At 52.2% G+C, this 19,464-nt stretch overlaps 1 protein-coding gene across 2 annotated transcripts; it reads left to right on the forward strand.

The window, feature by feature from the left end:
* The first annotated feature begins 1,129 nt into the window (after positions 1–1,129).
* SYT8 (synaptotagmin 8) lies at positions 1,130–17,613 on the forward strand. Of its 2 annotated transcripts, XM_005486557.2 has the most exons (10): positions 1,132–1,344; positions 2,770–2,892; positions 3,256–3,413; positions 3,546–3,641; positions 3,878–4,045; positions 4,238–4,405; positions 4,599–4,716; positions 5,129–5,262; positions 5,352–15,374; positions 17,579–17,613. In XM_005486557.2, the coding sequence occupies exons 1-9, from the start codon at positions 1,278–1,280 to the stop codon at positions 5,583–5,585; spliced, it is 1,266 nt and encodes a 421-aa protein (XP_005486614.2). In that variant the 5' UTR covers positions 1,132–1,277; the 3' UTR covers positions 5,586–15,374; positions 17,579–17,613. The 2 variants fall into 2 exon arrangements, with proteins under 2 accessions (XP_074399411.1, XP_005486614.2); XM_074543310.1 differs by lacking the exon at positions 3,546–3,641 and having other exon boundaries at positions 1,130–1,344.
* Positions 17,614–19,464: the final 1,851 nt, after the last annotated feature.

A 19,464-nucleotide genomic window follows, 5' to 3' on the forward strand; every position in this document is an offset into this window, starting at 1 on the left:
CAATGTGTTCCAGTGCCTCATTACTCTCTGAGTAAAGAATTTCTCCCCAAGATCTGAATATCTTCTCTTTTAGCTGTCTCTAGCAAACCACCTGTTGAAAAGGCTACTTACATGCTCAGCTTTTAGTGTGCATATGCAGACCCCCTTTCCCTGGAAGATTTAATATTCCCTATTCCCCCAACCCCATATTGCATTTCTCTTGTGCATACCTTGGGACTTCCAGTTTAGAGCAAAAAGTTCTCCCAGAGGTTTGCTGCAGCATCATTCCTGCAGCATCATTCATGCATCTCCTGCTCCTGGAGATGGTGCTTTCCTGAACATCATGAGTGCAAGGCCCTTGTGAGTGTGGCTATTTTTTGGGTGGCTGAAGGGCAGCCCTGGCCCCTCTCCTGTGGCTAGGCACCCACTGTGGCAATGCCTTGGTAGCCATGTGAAAATCTGGAAGAACTGGTGAGTCAGGGTGGTGGGGCAGAGCTGGGACAGGTCTGGTTTCTGGGGCATTTCCCATCACTACCTCAGCCACTAGACACTGGCAGTTTTGCAGTATGGCTCCCTGCTTCTGACACCACCCCAAATTTATGTGGCGATAAGGGCAGGTTTTGGGCAAACTTTGCTGAATTGGCAGCAAGGGAAGAAGTTTACAAGCATAAATTTAATGCAATGGAAGCCTGTGAAATTGCTCCTGGCTGTGTGCCTGGTGCTTCTGTTGGCGCTGGAGGATGAAACCACCCAAGCAGTATCCCCTTGTCCTGTCTGTCCTTCCTGCCATGTTGCAGTAGAGCATTCCTGTTCACCCACACACACGTTTTACAGGCCCTCACACAGTGCATGCCCTGAGGGCCAAGGAGCTGGGCTTCCCAAGGGCAGAGATCAACAGGGATGGATGCAGTCATGCACCCATCCCCTTGAAAGTGTCCATTCCCTTGTGCTGTGCCTGCAGCCACACAGTCCAGCCCAGCATCGCTGCAGGGATAACTTGGAGAAGTGAATTTCCCAGTGCCTGAAGTGGAACAGCAATGCCCTCCAGCTTCTGGCAGGCAGGAGGGCAGGTTTTGCTTCCTGGTCCAGCAGGGAGTTCCCCGCTGGCTTTTCGCCTGCATGAACACGGCTTGGGTCAGCGGCGAGGTGGGGCTGGCAGAGCTGCTGGGGCCACCTGGCTCCTGAGCTGGCAAAGCAGACTTTCCTGTTTGGGCTGTGCAGTGCAGCCACCATCCCTTCTGCACCCTCAGCTGCGTGCCCGCTGGGCTCCCATCTCACCCACAGCATGTCCCTGCCACATGTGCTGGCTTGACTGGAGCCTGGGCAGCAGGGAGGGCCAGCTGACGCTGCGAAGGACACCTATGGGTAAGTCTGGATTTGGGAACCCCATCAGCTCAGGGTGGGAGCGAGAGTCAGGGTTCCCCCAGCCCCTTTTCCAGGAACATGGATGCTCGATGCTCCCAGCAGACTGCCCACTGAGACTTTGCCTCTGGTGCCAGACTGCAGCAGGGCTGTCCCCATCATTCCCAAAACGGTAGCTCAGTTCATTCTTTGGGGTTGGGATAAAGGTTTTTTTAAACCAGGGTCAGTGTTAGACTAATGTGACACAGCCTGTGGCGGACAGAATGCACTGGCACTTTAAATTGTGTGTTGGGCAGATGCCTGCTTGCCTGTGCTGTCCTGTCCGCCCTTCACTCCAAAGCTGCAGCCTGGCACCTCTAAAATATCTGAGCGATGCTGCGGGTGTCCAATGACACAGAAGTCCCTGGTGGCCCTGGACGAGTCATTTAACCTGCTCCTCATTGTCCCAGCAATGACAGCACAGGGGTGACAGCAATTCCCACGTCTGTCCAGCCCCATACCCACATGCAGCAAAGCACACTGCTGGAAAAAGAAAGGGTGCTTGCTGGCTTTGCAGGATCAGCAAAGGGAACTGCAGATGTGGTTCCCTGCTCCCAGGGAAGGATCCCCATGCAAGGAGTACCTTGGGATGGGCAGAGCGAGGTGGAGTTGGCTGCTTGAGCAGGACCCAGGCCGGGCAGGAGGCTAGGCAGCCCCTGGCACAGAGCTGCCAGCCCGGGCACCAGGGCTGGGTGCCACCCGTGTCGTGGCACACCTGTCCGCTGACGCGAAAGGAATTTGGTTATGAGGAAGTGTTCATGCTAGAATAAGAGCTCTGCCATGGGGAAAGCAATGCTGTAAAACCATCCTGCTTTAAATTTGAAGCCTTCCCTGAGGCTGTGTCAGCGTTGCCATGTGCACAGGCCGAGCTCACGGAAAGTTTCTGAGCTGATGTGGCCCCAGCCCGGTGACAGCACCGCCACCAGCTCCTGCAAGCCCAGGAGCCAACCTTACCTTAGGGAAAATAGCCAAAAAGGGGTGTTAGCTGATGATGGGGCTCTCCTGGAGCTGAGCAAACCCTTCAGCTCAGTCTGCCTGGCCAGGGAGGAGCCAGCACAAAACAGCTCTTGGCTTTTGTTCCCTGCAGCCAAGTGATTCCTCTTCTCAAAGCGCCCTGGAGCCCCAATCTCTCTGCTTTCAGCAGGCAGAATTGCAAGGATATGAAGGAGAAGGCTGCATGGGAGGGGCCGGCTGGTGCAGAGCCCTCCCTGCCCGCAGCTCCCTCCCGCTCCATTTCACATCTCATTGTCAATGTGGCCAAGCTCTAATCGCTTACCCTGAGCTCTATATTTTAATTGTGTTTGTTCTCATTAGAGCCCTGGGCTACGGACAGCACATGGGCTGCTGGAGAGGAAATCCCCACCCTGCTAATTTTGCCTGTGTTCCCAGGTCACCCCAGATTAGCCATGGCAGTGGCAGCCAGGAAGGGCAGGACTACAGCCTCCCCACACACCAGCATCACCACCACAGCTTGGCCAGGCTCCCTGGACAGCTGGCTTAGCTGGATTCCATGTGAGTACAGCGTCTCTTGCCCTCCTCTCCCAGGCAGCATTACCTGCTGGGGCTGCTGGACTCTGAGGCTGGGTATTCATTTCATCCTCCCTTCAAATTCCATTTTCTAGTGGGCTCCATCAGGGAGGTATTACTGCAGAGTAGTACCACACTGCCTCAGGAGCAGAGGGTATCTTTGCTACCCATTTGGGGAATGGTTTTCAGTCTCAGTCTCCCTGCATGGGCCTGTCTAGGATTCTAGGGGCAATTTTGAAAGTACAACTCCTTAATGTTGAAGGACCAGGAAGAGGTTTAAATGTACTCTGTATGTTTTGCTTGGTTTTAACTCTTCTATCCAACTCCACTCCCTTAACATCGCACCAGTACCCAAATGGGCTCTCATCACCGTGGCTGTGGCAGGGGCCATTCTCCTCCTCCTCTTCCTCATCTGCATCATCAAGTGCTGCTGTACCAAGAAGAAGCCCAAGAAGAAGGAGAGAATCGGCTTGTGCACTGTCAGCAACCCCACGACGATCAACCTTGTGCGTGCTGCCTTCCCCTCAATCTCCTCTCCCTCCCTCCCCCTGAGGTGTTTGCTGCTGCACTGCCCGGCCCCAGGCATGGTGAGAGCACAGCATGGCAGGGACATGGCTGAGTGTTGCTCTCTGCCACAGGTGCAGCCCGAGATGGAGGACCTGGAGCAGGCAGTAGAGCAGAAGCGACGAGGAAAGCTGCAGTACTCCTTGGAGTACAACTTCCGCATGCAGGAGGTGGGGATGCTCATGGCCATGGCACAGCAGGGAAAAAGCCATGCTCTTGCATGGCCACTCTTTGCTGCCCACTGAGGTGGACATGCCCTCTCGCCCCTGCCTGCAGCCCACTAGCTCTCAGGCCTGCATGGTGTCAAGGCGTTCCTCAGTGTTGCACTCACTTCCCACTGAGCCCCCACTGAGCTGCCTGACCCCATCCTTCTCCACCCGCTGACCTTGTCCTCACTCCTCTCCAGCTGAAGGTTGGTGTGAAGCAGGCAGTTGAGCTGAAGGCCATGGACAGCGGAGGTACATCTGACCCATATGTGATTGTCTACCTAATGTCTGATAGGAAGAAGAGATATGAGACCAAGGTTTACCGCAAAACCCTGAACCCCATCTTCAACGAGAGCTTCACTTTCCAGGTACAAACCAAAGCCAGTGATGTTTTTCTGGTCCCATCAAGAGTGTTGCATAGACACTGCTCCCTGGACAAAAGCCTCTCAATTCTAGGAGATGCTTGCACAGTCAGGACCAGGAATGCGAGAGAGGAATACCCTCATGGGACAGGGCCACCACTGAGGAGTGAGTCCAGGCTTTTGGGTCCTCCCCTGCAGGTACCCCAGGCTGAGGTGTCTGAATCCACACTGGTGATGCAGATCTATGACTTCAATCGCTTTTCCAAGCATGACATCATTGGTGAGGTCCGGCTGCCCCTGGCCAGTGTCGACCTGCAGCATGTCATCGAGCAGTGGAGTGACCTGGCGGTGGCCAGTAAAGTGGAGGTTGGTCCTGGTGGGTGGGAAACTGCTGGGAAGGATGTGCTGTTGCTTGGCTTGCCACCTCCCCAGGAAGTAAGCCCTTAGGGGCAAGCTCGAGAGTGGGGGAGACTCAGGAAACCTGGGGCCAGCCGGGTACTCCAGCCTCAGGTGAGCTGGCTCCTTTGCCTGGCACTAATTACTGGCATCTCTCCATCAGGAGGAGCATCTGGGTGAGATCTGCTTCTCGCTGCGCTACGTCCCCAGCACCGGCAAGCTGACCGTGCTCATCCTGGAAGCCAGGCAGCTGAAGCGGATGGACTCTGATGGACTCTCAGGTCAGTCCTCTCAGGACTCTGAGGCAGTCACTCTCAGGGGCTGCTTGTGCTCAGACCTTCCTATTCCTGCCCAGGCCTCAATGGTGGCACCTAGAGCTGCAAAGCCTTGAAAACTCTTGGTGTTAAGACCTGCTTCCTGCTGCGACCACCATATTCAGCCCTTGGCTGACTCCCAGCACAAATACTCCAGCTTTGAGCACTACTGGAGGTGTCTCCTAGGAGGAGATGTCATGGCTGGATTGTACAGGGAGCTTGGCAGGAGGAAGCGAGCTCTGAGGTGGCTGTGTCACCATGAGGAGTGACAAGTGGGATGCCATGGTCTCCTTGGGAATGGCTGAGGAAAGCTGTTTAGTGGCTGAGTTCCTCAGTCAAAAACTGCCACTTGTGCCAGGTGTGCCCTCTCTCTCTTCAGATCCTTTTGTCAAGGTGCATCTCATACTGAACAGGAAGAAATGGAAAAAAAAAAGGACAAGTGTGAAGAAAAACACCTTAAGCCCTTACTTCAACGAAGTGTTTGTTTTTGAGGTGCCTTTCAGTCAGATCCAGGTGGGTTTCCCTGAAGTGCCCGGGGCTGAGCAGGTCCCCACTGCAGCAAACCTCTTCCCACTGACCCTCTTTCTTGTGTCCCCCCCCAGAATGTGGACGTGGTCATCTCCGTCTGGGATCATGACAAAGTGACCAAGAATGAGCCCATTGGCAAACTCCTCCTGGGCTGCCGAGCCACGGGCAACCAGCTGCGGCACTGGTCCGACATGCTGTCCAACCCCCGCCGGCCCCTGGCCCAGTGGCACATCCTGCAGCCCCCAGAGGTGGTGGACAAAGCCCTGGCACTGAAGTCCCACCTCAAGCTGCCCCTGCACTCCAGATAGTGGGGGTCTCCTCCTCCAGCCAGGGAGCAGGATGGTGGGCTTGTGGAGGAGTGAGGGGCTTCTGCTCAGCAAGCCCTGGACATGTTGGTCCCAGCTCATCGTCAGCAAAGAGGGGACTGGGACTCCTTCTGGCCAGGAGATGATCTGGCTGCTGGTGCAGCTTGTGCTGTGTGTTACACCTGGGACAGGGCAGCTCAGCATCCCAGGGGAGGGCTGGACATGGAGCAGAGGGTGCTAGAGGGGATGTCATGGGTGCCTGAGCCAGCTCATCCCAACTGCTCTTGGGCTGGAGGGGAAATACACAGAGCTTCAGGCTCATGCAAAACAGAGTCCATTGATATTTATAAAGCAGAGGGTTAACATGCTGGTGGCATGGGTAGGAAGTTTCTTTAGAGGTGAATAACTTGGCAAGAAGTGTGTTCATGTTTCCTGTGAAGGCTTTTAAACAAGACCAAGATATTGAAGAATGTAAGAGGCTTGAGAGAAGGAATACAGGTGGATGAGGAAGGTGTTGGAGATGTTGGACTAGCTCTTTAGTGCCTCTGCAGTGTGTGCTCTGTGTCCTGGTACAGGCTAAATGAGAAGCAGTGTGGCTCCACACTTAGCCCGTTCTCAGCCCATGATGATTTGTGCACACTAAGATGTGACTTGGGCTCTGGCACTCACCAGTGGCCAGCCCTGTTACCACATGGATGAAGGTGCACAGTGTCAGCTCCTTTTGCCTCACATGGTCCTACACGAGTGGCACAGCAAGGTTTGCACCTCTGGCACCTGGAGGCCCTGCCAGGGTGGAGGGGCTGGGGCTCTTGCTTTCATACTGTCATCACACCACCCTGGGAAAGGCTGGCTTGCAGCCTCACGTCACTTCTGGGCAGGTTTCATGTTTAATCTGGGAGGTTTTTTGTGGCCACATGTCCTGCCCCACCCTGCTTTGTGGTGCCTTGGTGTTGGGGCTATGTAAGCAAAGATCTCTCCTAGAAGGATGAGGGCATTGAAGCGGTGCTGCTACATGCCCTTGAGCATGCTGCACTTTGGGGTGACTCCAGAGCAGCTTCTCTGAGCCATCTGCAGGAGGAAGCTCCCTGCACTGGGAATTGTTCCTGTTCTAAAATCCTTCTGCTACAAAGCAGCCGCAGAACACAAGATCTGTGCTCATGCTGTGGAATTTTGGCCCCAAAGAAAAAAGCCCTTTTCACCACAGGGAGCTGCAGGCTCAGTGCTAATAGTTATTGCCTGGACTCTGGAGGGGAGAGAGCCTGGCACATTAATGAAAAGCTATTAATATTAAAAAGCACTTAATCTGTGATTACCCAGAGCTCCACAGAGCAACTATCCAACAGTTAAACAAACACGAAGCTGAGGAAGATTATGAAAAGTCTCAATAGAGATTAATGACCTGAGCTTAACCATAAAAAGCTGCTGCTGTGTCTGCCTCCTGATGAATATTCTCCAGGCTTCGCTGTGGCCATGAGGAGGGGAGAAATGACAGGGTGGTTTGGAGATGACTGTAACAAGTGAAGTGTGGCTTCTGCTGGGGAAACAGCATCTGCTGGCAGCCGCTAATGAGATGGAGGAGGAAATCAGTCACCTGAGAAAGACTTGTAAAGGGATGTTTTAAAGCCTCAGCCTTCAGTCTCAACATTAGAATCAGCCTAGAACAGGCTGTGCAGAAGGGAACATCTCTGAATTGGGTTTGAGGTTCCAAATCTATTGCCAGGTTGGTTTTTGGTGATGCTGTTGTGGTGATTTAGGGCCATGCAGCATCCAGAAATGGCTTTTGGAACAGGCAGTTCTTATTTTTTTGCGTGTGTGTATGTGTGCTTTTTCCAGTCCCCCTATTTTGAAGTCACAGCCTTGAGGTTCACTGCATAATTTACAGAGCTGGGCATAAAAATATGTGCATATTAGTCCCAAAACAGATGCAGTTGAAGGAGGTGCAGAGACAGCCCCTCCTTGAGAACCATTACTTACTCCCCACACCAGTGCCTGCCCCTTGTCTCTCCAGCTCTGGCCTTGCTCGGTGCCCGGATCGGCAGCGCAGTGCTGGGTGAGCAGGGCTGGAGAGGGGAGCCCGTGGTGCTTTTAGGGGAAAGGCCAGGGAATGTGGGAGTGAGCACCCAGCTGGGCTGGCTCGGGGCAACCTGGAGAGAGCCTTTGTGCAGTAAATCTCAGCAAACCGAGTTGTTTGTTCAGGAGGGAGAGGCGAGCAGGTGGGGATGTTCTCCACCCAGCTCCAGTTTTTAATGCACCGCCAAGGCTGCTTTTCCCCTCTGTCATCATTTCTCCTTCTTAGTAAGCCTTGAGTGCTTACAGCACGGCTTTGAGCACTCTCCTCCTCTGGCAGGATCCTCTTAGTATCTGCTGGCAGCTGTTTGAAGCAGGGCTGGTGGATCTGGGCTTCATTTCATGCCTTATTTCACCCCAAATGAACACAGCCTGCTCGGGAGCCTGCTTGCAGGAAGGCAGACAGCTCTGTCTCGTGTGCAAGCCACCTCCTTTTCACCTCCCTGTGGCCTTGGCAGGGGTGGCTGTCCCTCATCGATCAAAGCCAGATGTCTGAGCATCTTCTGCCTCACCAATGCTCCTCCTGCACTTTGGAGGGTGGAAGATGAGGCAAGAAGAGAAGTAAAGGAGGGGGGAAACCAGCTCCTCCTCAGCTTCTGTCTGTGCTGCATTCCCGTGCCTGCATCTAGAGGGCAGGGCAGGACGTGCTCTGAGCTGGGTCTCTGTGTCATCGGGTCCGTGGCCCCATTGGAGCCTCACCAGCCACGATTTCTTCTTCTGGAGATGCAGCCCGTGTTCAATAGGGAGAGAAAGCAGCGATGCTGTGCGAGCCCCTTCCCATGGCTGCACAGCCCCTTGGTAGCCGTGTGGCAATGCTGGAGGTGTCTGAGGGGCTTTTGCCAGGAGGCAGGAGCCAGCCCTTGCCTGATCCTGCACCACAGGGGCAAAGAGGGTTTTGCTGGTGGTTAAGGGGGGGCAAAAGCAGGCATCCAGTCCATCCAAGGTGCCCAGGTAGTGGCTGAGGAGTTTCTCTCTCTGCATTTAATTAGCAGCATGGCAGGGCAAAAATCAGGGCTTGGGCCAAGCAGAGGTCTTAAAAGACACAAGAAGCACTGAAAATGGAAGTGTTTGTTATTAAGATTTATAATCTCAATTATTTACATCCAGATCCAAGGCTTCTGACCTCCAGCAGCCCCTCCAAAATTAATTATTCCCTCATTCAGTGATTTTTTTGTTATTTGTCCCTGCACTCAAGGAAATCAAATGGGAGGGCTGCACAAGGAGAAGGCTGAGCCTCGTATGTGCTTGTCACCAGTCGTCTGCAGTGAGACAAAAATCATTACGGGCTGTCATCATTCGGCCTGGGTATGGGCTGGCTGTCCTCCAGCCACAGATTTTTGGCTAGTCTGAGAGTTTTTGAGAGCTGGAGAGTATCTAAGCTCTTCTCACTAGGAGCAAGCATGCCTGCTTTATAAATATTCCTTAGCTAGCATCTTTATGCCTTGCAATTTTATGGGCAAAATGTCATGCATGGGCTTATTTTTTAAAAGCCCCAACTCCTTATCCTTAGTTTCCTTTCTCTATCCTCTTTCTCCTGCCTTTTTCTCCCCCTTTTTTCTCCTCCCTTTTCTCAGACCCTTTCCCCTGCTCTGACTGCTGCTGGGGTTCTTGTATCTGGGACTGTTCCTGCCCCAGGTTGGGCTTGTTTTGCTTCTGGATACAGAAATATTGTTTGGACAGCTTTACATCTCAATGCACCTTGCCCTGCATGGGCAGGAAGGGAGGGCTAGAAGCCCCAGACAGTCCAGTCTGAGAAGCAGGAACAATAATGGTGCACAGAGGTGCTTCCTAAAGTTCCAATTTGAACTTTGTGGGCAGACCAGGAAAAAACAGACTTCTCATTTCTCCAGATTTCAGGTCTAGGCCGGATGGAACCAAAGGAGAAGCAGCATGACGATTTCATAGCTGTCATGCTGCTGGGCAAAAAGTATTCCCTGAAGAAGTTTGGTGTTCCAAATGGGTGAATGGGTACCCATCAGTGATGGCTTGTTGCATGTCAACAAGATGGGAATTTCTCAACTAGCTTTGCTGACTTCACAGAGAGGTGATGAAACCCCTCCAGGCATGCACTTATTGCCACTCAGTTGCAGAAACAAACAGAGTCGGTGAGGAAGAGAAGTTTAACTTCAGCTGAAAAGAGGCCTTGACCTGCAAACAACCCAACCCATGTCGTATTTTACGTTCTGTGAGCAGCATCTGGGAAGATGGTGGGTTTGCAAACAAGTGTTTCATCACTCTGCCCGTGAACATGGACATTCCAGATGTCCTTGTCTGGCCTGGAAAGCTCTCTGTGGGAAACAGGCACTCTGAGTTGTGAACCAGTCATTGCTGATTTAGTGAAAGAAACACTGGCCCCTTGGAAGAGCCAGTGAAGAGCCCATGAAAGAGGTGCCTGTCTCTTGTGGAAACCAGCCCAGCTGGCATCTGCTTTTGCCCTGGATAGAGAGCATTTTCCTCTTAACTTTTACATACAAGTCAGAGCAGTTTAAACATAGAAGCCTGAATCATGGTTTTCACTGAAGACAGTCCAGTTAAAACACTTGGCTTTGGTGTTCACTCTGGATGTGACAGAGGATGTGTTCGAACCTGCAAAGGTCTCTGCTGAGGTTTCTCTGCTTTGGATGCACTCATCCCACACCACACCCAACTTTTGCACATGTGCTAAACTCAGGCCTGCCTTCGTAAAAGAACATTCATGTCCCAGATACTCTGTGAATTAATTTGCTTTGGGGATGCTCTTGAGAGATGCTCAATGGGGTTGGTGTTTAGTTTTCCTGGTGCAGCCCTCTCCTACTCTGAGCTCATCCCCTCCATTGCCAGACCTGAATGAGAAGCACCTCCAGAAGAACTTCCATAGGCTCATCTCCTTGCAGCTGTGTTCTCCCAAGGCTTTCTCAATGTGTGCCTGTAGGTGAGGCTGCCAAGAGTCTTTGCAGCTGACAGTTGTTATTTTCGTAAAATCAAGTGTCTGGGGTCACACAGCATTTACAAAAAGCCAGTGTGCTTGGAATGGATAAATTCTGGGGAATCATTCCTTCCATGGCTACTAGTAGAGCAATTGCTGACCTTGGGGAGAGTGGAGCTTTGTGATTTATCAGTTTTTCTTGAGCTCTGTGGCCTTTTTTTTTTTAACTATCACCATGTTCTTGCTGCTGCTTTGTCTTGGCACAGAGAGCCTAGAAGACCTTTGAGAGCAAAGACATGTTTCATAATTTGAGCACACAGAGGTCTCAGCTTGTTCTCCAGACACGTTCTGGGTCATACCCTGGTCTTAACCAGGCTTTGAGGATGTGCATACATATGAAGGATTGTGATCAGGTGTTGGGTCACTTGGGTAACACTATCCAGGGGCAGGCTGGGTGGAAATTCCAGAGGGATCACCTCCTGTACACATTAAATACTGAAGGCCTGGGCACGGACCAGTGCCTGTTCAAGAGGTGTTCACTTTCCAGGGGGCTGCCAACTCAGCCTGGGGTCATGAAGGAAGGGCCACACTGTGGAAGAGTCCAAGGCAGAAGTGAGAAAAGCTCCTCAGAGGAGTGAGGTTTGTGCCCAGGGCTGTGCTGGGAACTGTGTGATCTTAACCCTGGCTATGAACACAGACTCTCCCTCACTGGAGACTGAAGCCCCTGTGTGCTACCATGGCCAGAAGGGACTTACTTCTTCCAGAGCAGTTTTCTGGTTTTTGCCCTCTCCCTCAAGCCTCTCTTCACCCTTTTGTCTTTTCATTTTGAAACGCCGCCCTTCCTCCAGGCTCCAGCTTTGCAGTGAGCTGCAAACTCTTCTGGAAGCCCACACCAAAGAGTGTCCCTTTGGAGTGGAAGGGATCATTAAAATGCCTTGTTTCTCTTCAAGGCCAATGTATATATTGAAAGCAGCCATGTGTGAGTACTTATGTGTGTCCATAGGGAGTTGTTCTGTTCCTACAGGCACTTGTCCAAAGTTGGTGAGTATAAAAGTGAAGTGAATGAAGAGAAGGGTGGGGATGTGGTGTTCATGGTCCTGCAACGTGGCAAGATACCCTGGTCACTCTTCTTAGCACCCTCAGCAGGAGGCAATGGCTGCTTCAGCAAGATTGGTCTGCATGTCTCCTCACTCATGCAGCTGCAGAGATGACTTTTTGTGGTGTCACCAGTCCTTTTTTTTAATACTGTTTGGCAGATGGAAGAGGCTGAGAGCAGAGGGGCAGTCCACAACATGGGGTCCCTGATGCAGGCCCACAGATCCAGTCCCACCCCTGCTCCTCCCCTGCCTTCTCCAGCAGACTCCCCTTCAAGGCCAAGCTCTCCTTTCACTTGTCCCTCTTTTTGCTGCTGTTGTGAGCCCAATTTCAGCCCCCTGCACCACATGCCAGCTCCAAGAAATCTCTCAGGAGGAACAAGAAAAAGCCGCATCCCAAGGAACCCACTGGTCAGAAACCTGTGTGTTGCCCCTTCACAGGACCCATCATCACTCAGGTAACTGCCTGCATCCACCTGGGGCACATCAACAGTGGGCAGGGCTGTGCCAGAACAGCAGTGGCAGCTTCAGCAGTGGCAGCTTCCCTGACATGAGCTGCCTGACCAGCAATGGCAGCCTGACTGCCATTCCCTGCCTCTGCCACAGAGAGGGCTCTGCTCACACCTCAGGGCTGGCATCTGGGCTCTGCTCCATGGGCACTGTCATGGAATGGGGTAGCCCTGGTTGTGGGACATCAAAGTCTCACCAGAAAAAGGGAATTGTGCCCTCATCCACTGCTGGGATGGCTTCTCCCAGGGTCCTGTGTGCATCATGGTGTAGCTGATGGTCAAACACAGCATGAAGCAGCTGTCAGCTTATGAGTTTGTGATGTATCTTCTGAACATGAGGAGTGTCATCAGGACCTGCTGGTGGGTTTGGAGCCTAAGGGCATCAACATCATGTGCCTGAAGCACTCTCTGTCAAGGAAGACAGCATGGAGCTAAACACACAGGGTGGCTCTGTTGGTTGGCAGCTGCCCTGTACAGGAACAGCCAAAAACCTTAATCCCATTGCATGGGCAAATGAGGTGACTGCAGCTGTGGGATGTAGGACAGCACTGGCACAAAGATGTGAAAGTGATGGTAGAGTTCCTGGGGGTTGGTGTCAACAGAAGCAGAGAAATGGGGACACATTTTAGGGACACACTGCAGGGGAGTGGGTATGTCCTGGACAGGATGGGAGCCATGTGCTTGGCTTTGGTGCAATGTGATTTTGGGAAAGCAAAGGGCAGCCAAATACAGGTTTCCCCAGTGATCTTGCCTGAACTTTTACTGTGATCACCATTGCTGCGGAGTAGCATGCTTGTGTTTTGCTAACAGTGTCATCCTTGGAAATAAGGCACAGCATCATCTGGTGTCATAGTGCCTTTCCACTTGATCCTTGTGGGATGTCGAAGAGGAGGCAAGGTGTAAAGTGTAGGAGAATGTCATGAGGAACAGCTTGCATGGATTCACCAGCCTCATGCTTCCAACACGTAGTGATTCTGTGGAGGAGCCTGGCCCAAAAAAGCTGCACCTGAGTCTCTAAAACATCGTGCAGAATCTCCTGTGTGTGACAGGTCTTCCCTCTGTCTGACCTTCAAGGATGGTGGAACTGCCCTGGGAATGGTGGCCCACAACGATGGTGCATTCCTCTAGCTCAGGTGGGGGAAATGAGAGAAAGGAGCAATGTCAGATGCTCCATAGGAAAGTACCCAAGTATGAACAGTGCATCCATTCCTGGCCCCTGCCTAATTACCTCACTAATACATAATATTCAGAGCCAAACACCTCTTTGAAGGATGTGCCTGGAGCTTCCTTATGCCTTCATTGAGCTTTTCTGCAAGAAACTTGTTCTTTCATCACTCAAACGCTTAAATAATTCCTTTGGAAATTTCTGTCTTTCCTAATGTTAGCCATGGCTTCTAACTTTGTTTTTCTGTTCTTCCTTTTCCTCACTGGGTTTCTTCCTCATGCCATTTAAGTCTGCTGCTTCTTTCTTTTTCTGGGAGAGCTGCCTTCCAGCTTAACCCCTGTGCAAGGCAGCTCCATGGAAAGCCTTCTGCAGGCTTGGAGACTCGACCTTCTGCTCATGCTCACCACACCTCACCATCCACTCCTCCTGTATCTTTCAAACACTCCTGTTGGCCTGTTTGGTCATGGGATTCTTTCTTTGAATTTAATTCTTCCACTATATCAGGCCAACACTTTCCTGTCACAAGGTGATAACCACACCCTTGAAATTCTGAGCAGATCTCTTTTGCTGTGCTGCATGCCTGGACTCCAGGAGGTCCAGGATGCCTTCCTCTCACAGAGCTGAAGAAACTCCCTGCCTGTGGGGAATTTTTAGTGGAGAACTCCCCCAGTTTTGATTCCTCCACCAAGAGCTGAGTTTCTCTCTGGAGGACTGATGGGCCAGCAGAGGCCAGAATGTGTAGCTGCAGCATTTCCAAGGGACATACCCCAAGTGGGACATGTGGGTCCAAGCAGGCCCAGCCTTGCCCATGATAGGGGCTTTTCCAGGCAAATCTCTGAGAGACATCAGCTCCATACCAAGGACTTGCTCATCCTCCAATAGCACCTGCAGCACCCCTTGTGTGGTGCTGAGCATGGTGAAACAGGAAGCCTGCAGCAAGGGATTTGCCACTATCTCTATAATGTCTGGGAGGCGCCTGCAAAATATTGTCAGGGCCATGTCTGAATCAGCCTAAAAAGCCCCGGCTGGAAGAGGAGGGAGCGCCTGGCCTGGGGGAGGAGAGCAGGAGCTGTTTGGGTCCCTGTTTCCATGGGATCCCCTACACACATGCTCTACATATGCTGTGACAAGGGCTGAGGAATATTTCCAGCCACGTTTCCACCTGCTTCTCCTTCAGATCCATGGAGATATGGGTCTGGGTCATCCCACAGAGGGGATTACCCTTCTTGCTGTCAGCATGGGGCTGCTCCCCCATGCATTGCTGCCTCTGCCCAGCCCCCAGCTGGATTTGGGGCTTGAGGCTGCCTGCAGCAGATCCACAGCTTGTTTTTTTTTTTAAAAAACTGAATTGTGTTGAAATATTTCACACAGGGAAGAGCTACAGGTATTTACTGTGTGAGGGAAATAACTGAGGTTTAAAAAGCATGCTAGTGCTGGATGGCTTATTAAGGGATTGCTCTTGCCTATGCTGTTGGCAGTGGATATTTGGGGTGCAAGCTCTTTCCTGTCTTCCTTCCTGAAGGGCAGAGTTGCTCCCAAGCCCTTGAAGGCAAATTGAGCCATGCCCGTGTCCATGGATAAGCCACCGTGTATCCAAGGGGAAATTTTAATTAGAGGCCTTGCAGATGGATGGCTGTGTGCAGGGAGTTTGGGCATCCCACAGAGTTGAAGCCATATCTATTTTGACTGGTTGGTGGCAGGAGAAGGGAGAGGAAGGCTCCCTGCTTGGCACTTCTGAGCAAAACCACCTCCCCAGCCCCTCCAGATCCCACGGGTAGAAGATGTTCTCCTCCTCCTCGTCCCCACCCCTCCTTCCCTGGGGGCTGCCCTCTCCTGTTCTCCTGCCGGCCTGGCCTGCCCCAGCCAAGGGAGGTGCACGGCGGACTCTTGCACATCATTGGTCTGAGGAGGTCTCCATGCCCTTAAAGAGAAGGTGGATTTTCTGCTGAGCCACCCGAGAAGCCCTTTTATACCTCCTTACTCAGGCAGCTGCCTGCGGCTCGTCTGTCCATCCCGTCCAGCCTGCACGACTCTGATTTCCTCCAGACTTGGGTGAGCCTTTTTGTGTATCTCCTAACGGCCCAGCTTGCTCTTAGGGAGTGATGGGAGAGCAGATTTACTTACCCGAGTATTAAGGAGATAAATACCAGGTGGAGGTGGCCTGCTGGGAGAAACAGGGACGCGAATAACAATTCCTCCATCCTTTGCTTATTGGAGAGGGTCTGTGCATTGGAAAGGTTTGCTCTGTCTCTTCCAGTGAGCTTTTCTCTTTCTGATTTCATGCTTTCCCCTGCCTTGGCTGGCTCTGCTCTCAGTTTGATTGGCGAGGGCAAGTGGAGCCTAGCGCTGACCTCCACGGGGCCATAGGATTCAGGATCCTTGCCTGCTGTGACTCGGCTGTGCTCGCTACTCACACCCCTTCCTCCAGCTCGCTACCCGGCCCTTGCAGTGCCTTCCTGCCCGAAAACACCCTCGGACAGGCACCCACATCCAAATTTATGATGTCCCCCCTGCAGAGCAGGTGATTCAAAGCCCACATCGTGGGCAGCGAGCTGCAGCCTGGCGCTGTCCCCTGGGCTCCCTAGTGTCGCTGTGGCCGGAGAGGGAGCGTGTGCGGGGCAGGGAGGGATGCCAGCTAACACAGCCCCCGTTCCTGTGTGTGCGGGACAGGCAGGGAGGGATGCCAGCTAACACAGCCCCCGTTCCTGTGTGTGCGGGACAGGCAGGGAGGGATGCCAGCTAACACAGCCCCCGTTCCTGTGTGTGTGCGGGGCAGGCAGGGAGGGATGCCAGCTAACACAGCCCCCGTTCCTGTGTGCGGGGCAGGCAGGGAGGGATGCCAGCTAACACAGCCCCCGTTCCTGTGTGTGTGCGGGGCAGGCACGGAGGGATGCCAGCTAACACAGCCCCCGTTCCTGTGTGCGGGGCAGGCAGGGAGGGATGCCAGCTAACACAGCCCCCGTTCCTGTGTGTGCGGGGCAGGCACGGAGGGATGCCAGCTAACACAGTCCCCGTTCCTGTGTGTGCGGGGCAGGGATGGATGCCAGCTAACACAGCCCCCGTTCCTGTGTGTGCGGGGCAGGCAGGGAGGGATGCCAGCTAACACAGCCCCCGCTCCTGTGTGCGGGGCAGGCAGGGAGGGATGCCAGCTAACACAGCCCCGCTCCCGGCCGCCCCAGCTGCAGCCCCGCCACCTGCGGCTCCCGCTCCGCACCGCCGCCGCCTCCCCAGTCACGGGGCTGGCACCGCGGCACGGCGGCCGTCCCAGGAGACAGCTGCAGCTCCTTCTGCGGCTCCCTGGCCATTTTTAGAAGCACTTTCCCCCCCCCCCTCCTCTCTGAAGTAATGTGATGGGCCCGCACATTTTCCAGGATAAAGTTTCCTTGGCTCTGCAAGCTGTGCCTCCTGCCTCGGGCATGAGCCCCTATTAACACTTCCCCTCCTGACTGAGCCGCCCAGGCTGCGTTTGGGGGCCTTGTCTGCTCTGCAAAGGACAGGCCTGGGAGATGCACGTAGATATTGTTCTGATAGAAAAAAATAATATTCTATTTATGTCAAAATCATTTATAGTAAACCAAAGGTGCTCTTCCATCTTTTCCCTAATACACTGTGTTGTATGTGTAAAATTTCCACTTAAAGCAAATGCAAGGGATTGCCTGGGGAAGTTTTTGTGCTTGTATCAACTGAACCACAACTTCCAGCTGTGCTGAGGTTGCTGCAACAGACTCTCCTGTCCCAGAGGATGAGTGCACACACTGGCAGCAGCATCCCTTGTCACCTGGGGTCATTTCCAACCCTTTGCAGGCTTTGGAACCCTTCTTGTTTATGAAGTGAAAGTAAAGTTGAATGGCAAAGTAAAGCAGCAAACTGAAAATAGGTTTTGCCTTTTCTTCCCTCATTGAATAAAATGGTTTCGTGGGGGTCAGATAAGAACCTTACCTACAGGAATCACTGTCACCAATCACTCTTTTTCTGGCTTGACCCCATTTGGTCTTTTCCAGAAGTCCCTTGATGCTGTGGTTTGTGTTGCTATGAGGAGATGTTTGCATCTCATCTACAAACTGCAGCCTAGTTCCCTATATGATGAAAAATTTGTGAAGTTGGGAAATAAGAACGGACCTGTTCCTCTTTTTATTTTCTAGAGGAGTCTTGCTTTGTTTTTAAACCCACAAAAAAAACAAGTGAGTTTAAAACTCACAAAAAAGTGACCGCAAGCATAAATAATTGCAAACTTTTTCTCTTGGTTTTCATTTCAGGCTCACAACCACCTAAACCAAGATGTCTGAGTAAGTTCCCATTTTTCTGTCTCTAATACACTGTTGGCATTTAAAAACTTTTGTTCAAGTTCACCAACTTTTATGCTTGTTAAGATTCTTCTGCTTGTTTCCAGTTAGGATGCTAACGAACTGTCTTTTTTCCTCTTTCCCCTTTCTCTTCCTTCCTTTCCTTGTCCGTCTGCTTTTCCTGAACAGTGAAGAGGTGAGTGTGTTTTGCTGGGGTTTTCCTTTAGCAATGCTTATGGCAGCAGTCCTGCCTTCACCGTTCCTCCCCAGGAAAATCAGCTGCTGAGTGTGTGGGGGGGAAGAAAGACTCATGGTTATTTTCTTGCTGACTCCTCCTGGTAAATACCTGAAGGAGAAGAAAAATCCCTTTTGAAAGACTTTTTTTTTGTCCCCTGGCTTGGAGCTGGATGCTTTTTTCCCTCCATTCCTGCTTCCCCAGCTGGCCACGAGATGGTGCTGGGAAGGCAGTGGTCCAGAGCCGCCTCTCCTCCATCATCCATCCACCATCCCGCCCTTGGCCTGGCATCCTCTCCTCCTTCCCCACATCCAGCCCTTCATTTTCTACCCATTGAGCACTGACAAATCCCTTCCCAAAGGCAGTTCAAGGAGACCTGGATCCTGGGGAGTTTGAGCAGGGTGGAAGTTTCGTTCTTAGCAAGTTTTCCCTGGCTTCTGGCAAAGCCAGGTGGGGCTGGGGGCGTCTGGAGAAATGCAGGGGAAGGTGTGGGAGGATTGTTTGTGGCTTTGTCACTCCACATTTCCTCTTAGCAAATTGCTCCATCCTTCATTTCTGCTTGGCATCTCCCCATATGTCTGCAACACCACAATCTCCAGCTTGTTCTCACTGAGAGAAAAGAGGATGTCAGGGACACACAGAAATGCCACAAAATGGTGCTGATATCCAACATGTTCTTTTGCTCCCCATCAAACCCAGACCTCCCAGAAGAGGCTGGGAGGGCAATCTTTGCTAAGGTACCAGTTTTCAGATGGAGAATAAGCCCTGGACTAACAGTCCTCAAGGGATCTGATTATCTGATGCTTAACAGTGTGCTGCATCTCTGAGCTGGGTGCCTTTTATCTGCAGAGCCCTCCAGCCCTGTCAGGAGGGCCTTGACACCATTTACATATGTGAGACATGTCAGGTTTTGTTACATTTCACTCTGCACATCCTCATCCACATCCTCCTCTCAGCAACACAAACCCACACCCAAGTGCTGCTTTCTACTCCCCGCCCCTCAGCATGTCAGATGTGTTTCCCCTGGGCCAGCCCAACTCAGCCATGCCCTGTCTTCTGGGTGAAATGCTCAGGAAACAGCTGAAATGCAGAAGTTGTGGGGTTTTTTTATAAATTGGAGTCCTGTGGCTGCTGGTCCAGCATGGCAAGGACAAAAGGGCAGTCTGTGGTTGGGTCTGTCCTCCATCTGTGATGAACCTCTGCTTCAGCATCTCTTGGTCTTTCCAGCTCCAGGAAATTACACAGCCTTCATGTTTTCACCTGCCTGGCTGTCCTTGTCACCAGAGGGTCAGAAGGACATGTGCCCTGGAGTGCTCAGAAAGACATCCCACAGCTCCTGTGTGCCCAGGGACATGGGCTCATTAGCTTGAGCTAATGAGTTTTACTTTTGTAAAAGTAAAACACATCTGAGTGAAGAGGAAATTAGAGAAAAGGCTAAAAGTCCCAAGAAGCCAAGTTGGAAGCCATATTTTATACATATATTTCCCCGTTCATCACCCTTGTTATCTCTTTCTCTGGGACTTTGTGGGTTTTAGCTAACTGAGGTTAGCAAAGCTGGGTTCAGCAGGGAGCCTGTTCCTGGAGTGCTGCTGGTTTGGGGACAAACTGTGTGTCAAGATGGATC

Source organism: Zonotrichia albicollis, chromosome 6, assembly GCF_047830755.1.
Source record: "Zonotrichia albicollis isolate bZonAlb1 chromosome 6, bZonAlb1.hap1, whole genome shotgun sequence".
NCBI classification, from domain to species: Eukaryota; Metazoa; Chordata; class Aves; order Passeriformes; family Passerellidae; genus Zonotrichia; species Zonotrichia albicollis.